At 30.7% G+C, this 6,000-nt stretch overlaps 1 protein-coding gene across 1 annotated transcript in view; it reads left to right on the forward strand.

Annotated features, from left to right (window-relative positions):
• The window catches only part of LOC149569768 (uncharacterized), a 152,115-nt gene extending 148,796 nt beyond the window's left edge, over nucleotides 1-3,319 (forward strand). The window contains exons 4-6 of the mRNA XM_089817003.1: nucleotides 718-1,798; nucleotides 1,883-1,939; nucleotides 2,111-3,319. Coding sequence (XP_089673129.1) covers nucleotides 718-1,798; nucleotides 1,883-1,939; nucleotides 2,111-3,319 — 2,347 coding nt within the window. The remainder of the gene's footprint in view (nucleotides 1-717; nucleotides 1,799-1,882; nucleotides 1,940-2,110) is intronic.
• Nucleotides 3,320-6,000: the final 2,681 nt, after the last annotated feature.

The raw sequence follows: 6,000 nt of genomic DNA on the forward strand, positions 1-6,000 counted from the left end.
GGATTATATAAGATTTCCTAAAAGATCTTTCATATTCTTAATTCCTTCCTCTTTCTATTCAGCTTCCCACAGTATTGACTTTGCAAAGGTTTTTGGATTCCTTCTCTATATTGTATGTCAATCATTAAAACATAAGATCTCTACCAAATCATCAACGTTAGTATGTCTTAACCATCTATTAAAGACCTCTTTTTAGATATTGCTTTCTTTACCATGAAATTCTATCCTTTAGTAGTGATTAATTGCTATTTGAAATTCAGAATTTGATCATTATAGATATATCTATGGAAATCAATCCAGAGCAATTATTAATTTACTAAAAATTGTTTTTATGAGGTGTGCTCTTCTTTTGAATCATATACTTTGGAATCTAAAGAGCTGACAAGTTTTTTAAGATTGGGACCTTTTAAGTATTTGTTTTACAATATTATTCCTATCAACTTAGAGTTTTAATCCTATCTTTAATCCTATCAACTTATTAATTTTTATCAAAATAATTTTAGAGTTGTAATTCACCCATATAATGATCCAATATAAATCTTTTTCTATATATTAATCACATTATTTAAATATTAAGAATTTTAAATAAAATATTTAATTTAATTTCATTATTAATACAAAAAAATGTTTTAGAAAGAGTAATAAAATAGAAATTATATATTAAATGCAAGGCGCTTATTCCTAAATTTTTTTTTGAAACGATGTTGCCACTCTTAGGGCTAGGATTTCTCTCCAGGAGATTATTGATGCTATATCTGCTCTTAAGAAGGATAAGGCTCTCGGGCCAGATGGTTTGCCTGTTGAATTTTATAAATCTAATAATGAATGGATTGCTAAGGATTTGCTTGAGCTTTACTCTGAGGCTTATGATCGCGGCACTCTTGGTAGCTCTATTAATATGGGGATTATTAAACTCGTCCCCAAAGATGGAGATAAATCTCTCATCAAGAATTGGAGGCCTATAACTCTGCTCAATGTTTCTTACAAAATTCTTGCCAAAGCCTTGGCCTCTAGGCTTGTCAGTGTTCTTCCTAATTTTATCTGCCCCACCCAAACTAGCTTCATCAAGGGGAGATATATTCTTGAAAATCTTGTTACTAGTTGGGAATCTATGGAGTGGGCTAAGTCATCTAATCAAAATGCTGCTATGTTTCTCCTTGATTTTGAGAAAGCTTATGATTGTATTGAGTGGGATTTCATCCTTTCTATTCTTCAGGCCTTTGGCTTTCCTGCTTTATTTGTTAGATTTGTTCAAGTTCTCCTTAAGGACTCCTCTGCTAGAATTGAAATCAATGGTCTTTTATCCAACCCTATTCCCCTGTCCCGATCTATCAGGCAAGGCTGTCCTCTTGCTCCTGCTCTCTTTGTTATTTCCTCTGATGCTTTGTTCTATATTCTTAGAGATAATACTATTTCCCCCAAGGTTAATGGGATTTTGCTTCCTGACAATTCTGAGATTCTTAACATCAAATTCGCGGATGATACCTCTCTTTTCCTTGAGTTATCTTGTATTAACATTCAACATCTTAATAAGAAGCTTGAACTCTTTGAGGCCATTTCTAGTGCTCGCATATCTAAATCCAAATCTGTTATGCTTGGTTGGAAAGAGAAACCTCCTGATTGGCTCCTTCAGTTTGGATATTCTTGGGGGGGACCTAATGAGATTGTTAAATATTTGGGGGTTCCCTTTTCCATCTCCCCTTCACTCAAAGACATGTGGATTTGGGTTAAGGACAAAATTTTCAAAAAGCTGAACAAATGGGATAATAGGGTTCTTTCCCTCGCCCGTAGAGTGCAAGTTTGTCAAAAAATTCTATCTTCTTATAGTATTTATTGTTCCTCAGTTTGGATGTTTAGCAGTTATCAAATTTTTGAAATTCAGAAGGCCATTAGGAGGTTCTTATGGTCTGATGGTAAAGGAAATAAGAAAAAACATGCTGTTAGATGGAGCTGGTGTCACATTGATAAGAGGTTAAGAGGGCTAGGCCTCAAAAACCTTAGGATTCAAGGGGTCTCTCTTGCAACTAAATGGATATTTCAGGCTCTTCATGGGAAAGAGCCTTGGAAATTTCTTTTGAGACATAATATTCAATCTAGTTTTCCTAAGTAGGCCAAGTATTGGAAGAATCTTCCTTTTGTTGATCTCATTGCTGGGACGTTCTCTATCTCTGTTCAAGGTTCTCTGGTTTTTAAGTCTATCTGGAAGGCTTGGGAACTGGTTAGAGGTTTCATTTATAATTCTAACTCTGACAATAATGATACCATTCATGGTGAACGTTCCATCTGGTGGAATTTGAAGCACAAAGACAAGCCTCTCGCCCTGACTCAAGGGTGTTCTGCTAAGCTATGGAATAGCCTTGGTATTAAATGTTTCATTGATATCCTTGAGAATGATAATCTTGCTAGTTGGCAGGATATCAAGCTTAAGTTTAATCTTCCCGATTCCCACAAACGTACTTATAATCTAATTTCTAATGCTTGCAGTTCATTCAATCTTCCTTGTAGGTGTGATGTAGACTCTCACAGATTCTTATCCTTTCGTTGGGATGATGATTCTCTCTTGCATAAACTCAAGGCTAAGGATATTTATAAAGTCCTTAATAAAGATAATTCCATTCTCTCACATCTAAATTCTATTTGGTATATGAATCTTGATTTTTTTGAATGGCAAAAAATTCTTGATAGGTTCTGCAAATCTCATATTCCTCCCAAAATATTGCATTTCAAGCGGCAACTTCTTCTTGATGGACTTCCTGTTAAAGATCAATTTGGCATTACTAACTCTTGCTCTATTTGCAAGACTCCTGAGAACTTAAGACATATTTTTCTTACTTGTCAGTTTGCTAAGATTATATGGAAATTTTTTGGAATTATTATTACTGATCATGTGTCTGTTATGGATATTATTCTTGGCAATATTACTGGTCTCAGAAAGGATGCTAATTTCTTTTGGAATATTCTATCCTCTCATATTCTTTGGTTTATTTGGAAATTTAGAAATGAGGACAAGTTCCAAGACATTGGTAGATCCCTTACTTTGTTTCAATTGAAACTCATACGATTTAAGATTGTTTCGCAGGTTTGTTGTATCATGAAGCTTGAGGAAAATAAATTGAAAAGATTCCTACATGATGGCCATGGACTGGAATGGGCTAGCATTGTAGATGATCAAGCAACTTTCGAGATTGCCCTTAAACGTCTGCTGAAGGAAATTAGAGACACCAGAGGCCCTTTTGTTGATAGGTTGGATTTCTTTGCGCATATCCGTGAGAGCAAGAAAATAGCTTGGATGGAAGGAGAGCAAGGTTGGACTGCTTAGATTGAAGACCATGATCACATTCTAGATTAATTCTCATCTTTTTCTTTTGTATTCTCGAAAAAACTGATTCATATTGTGCGAGTTAGCTATTTTTTGGATCTTAGTTGAACTAGATGGTTGAGCTTGGTGGTTGAAGCTTGCCTCCCCTGCTCTAATTTTGTACTCATTTCTTTTTGGATGTTCGATTATTTAATTTTAAAAAAAATAATTAAAAATAATTTTAATATTCATTTTTTTAAATCTTTTTAATTAAATTTGGAAGTTTTAATTTACTATTTGCTAGCAAGATTGTAATTAATTTTAAATATAAAATTTTAAATAAAAATAATGATTTGTTCAGTGTAAATTTTTTCTATCAACTTTAAAAATTTAGAATTTTTTTTTTTATAATAAGTTTCCAATATTTTAATCAACTTTATAACTGGGCAAAATAATTATTTTATAGTAGTAATAATAGTAAGTGTTTAATAAATTTAGAAAAATAATTATATATTAGTAATAAAAGTATGTTTCTAATTTTTATTTATTTATTTATTTATTTTTTTATTTTTTTAATTGAAAAAAGCATTTTATTAATAAAAATAAGTTTCTAATTATCTATCAAAAGAGATGAGAATTATGAGGAATGCCGTGTGATATATGGTTTATAATGCATCCTTGTCATTATTTTCCTTCTAGCAACTACAACAAAAGAATTCTACAATTTAAAGTGAGATTAAAATATCATTATTATATTAAAATCTAATTACATTTGAAGTTATATCTATTTTAAAAATCATATAAAATGGTAAATTCTAAAATAAACTATTTTAACTAATTAAAAATGGAAAAAAAAAAAAATTATTTTAGAAAAATTTATTTAATAATAAGTTTCCAATTTTTTAATTAACTTTATAGCTGGGGAAAATAATTTTATAGTAGTAATAATAGTAAGTGTTTAATAAATTTAGAAAAATAATTTTATAGTAGTAATAATAGTAAGTTTCTAATTATCTATCAAAAGAGATGAGAATTATGAGGAATGCCATGAGATATATAGTTTATAATGCATCTTTGTCATTATTTTCCTTCTAACAACTAAAACAAAAGAATTCTACAATTTAAAGTGAGATTAAAATATCATAATTATATTAAAATCTAATTACATTTGAAGTTATATCTATTGTAAAAATCATATAAAATGGTAAATTCTAAAATAAACTATTTTAACTAATTAAAAATAGAAAAAATAAATAAAAATTATTTTAGGAAAATTATTTTTATAATAAGTTTCCAATTTTTTAATCAACTTTATAGCTTGGGAAAATAATTTTATAGTAGTAATAATAGTAAGTTTCTAATTATCTATCAAAAGAGATGAGAATTATGAGGAATGCCATGAGATATATACTTTATATCGAACGGTAGAAGCCTAGACTGATTAATTACTATTTTTATGTGTTAAGCGGATTCAAACTCAAGACCTCCCACATGAGAGACTCACAAGTTACCATTGTGTTGAAGGCTCTTGCCTAAAATATAAAATAATTTTCTTAGGTCTATGCGATTTTTTTTTGTTGACTATTTAAATTGATTATAATTATAATCATGTCTACAATTTTATATATATATATATATATATATATATATATATATATATAATATCGAGAGTCATCCTTCTGGGGCACCTATTTTATTTAAATCCTAACCTACACAAAAAACCATAGGATTTGAATTAAAATAGGTGCCTTGAGATGGATGACTCTCAACATTTCATATATATAAGCTAGTTATAATTAAATTTTATTTAGGTTAGGTTTATAATTATGATTGGGTGTTAGGATTATGGTCAGTATTTAGATTATAGTTTATTTGGGTTCGTATTAAGGCATACATGTGTATGGTTAACGTTAGGATAAAGTTTACAATTAGATTTTAAGGATTAGATTATGGGTAGGGTTAGAGTTAGATATAAGACTTAGGTTATGGTTTAAAGTTACATTAGAATTATGGTTAGTTTTAGAATCCTCCCTCCTCCCCCCTCTCTATCTCTTATCAATTCCAATTCCATATAAATATACCCCCTCTCTCTATTTTTCTATCCACTACTACTACACACACACACACACTCTCTCTCTCTCTCTCTCTCTCACACACACACACACACACACACACACACACACACACACACCCACCCCCTGCCTTTATACTCTCTCTAGATATGTGATCTAATCACCTACTCTCCCTTTCAACCCTCCCTCATCTTGCCATTCTATCCCTCTCTATCCCTTTCTACCCCTACCTTTAAGTTCTCTTTTTATTACAGATATAATAGGATCCCTTGCCCCCACCTCTCTCTCTCTCTCTCTCTCTCTATATATATATATATATATATATATATATATATATATATATATATATATATATATATATATATATATATATATATATATATGAATGCCCCCTAATCTCTCTCTCTCCATCTCTTTTATCCCTTTTTATCCCTTCCCCCATCTCTTTCTGAATCTCTACCTCCCCTCACTATCCATTACCTTCCTCTATACATATACTCCTAATAACCCTTTTTCTACCCCTTGTTGGAAATATTCAAGAATATGCTAAGTTACTGAGAGGGGAGGGGTGAATTAGTAACTTCTAAAACTTCTACACTTTAACTCTTTATCCAACAGTCCAATTAGCAT

Source organism: Cupressus sempervirens, chromosome 3 (assembly GCF_028749045.1).
Source record: "Cupressus sempervirens isolate cs-2001-9-10 chromosome 3, ASM2874904v1, whole genome shotgun sequence".
Classification (NCBI taxonomy): Eukaryota; Viridiplantae; Streptophyta; class Pinopsida; order Cupressales; family Cupressaceae; genus Cupressus; species Cupressus sempervirens.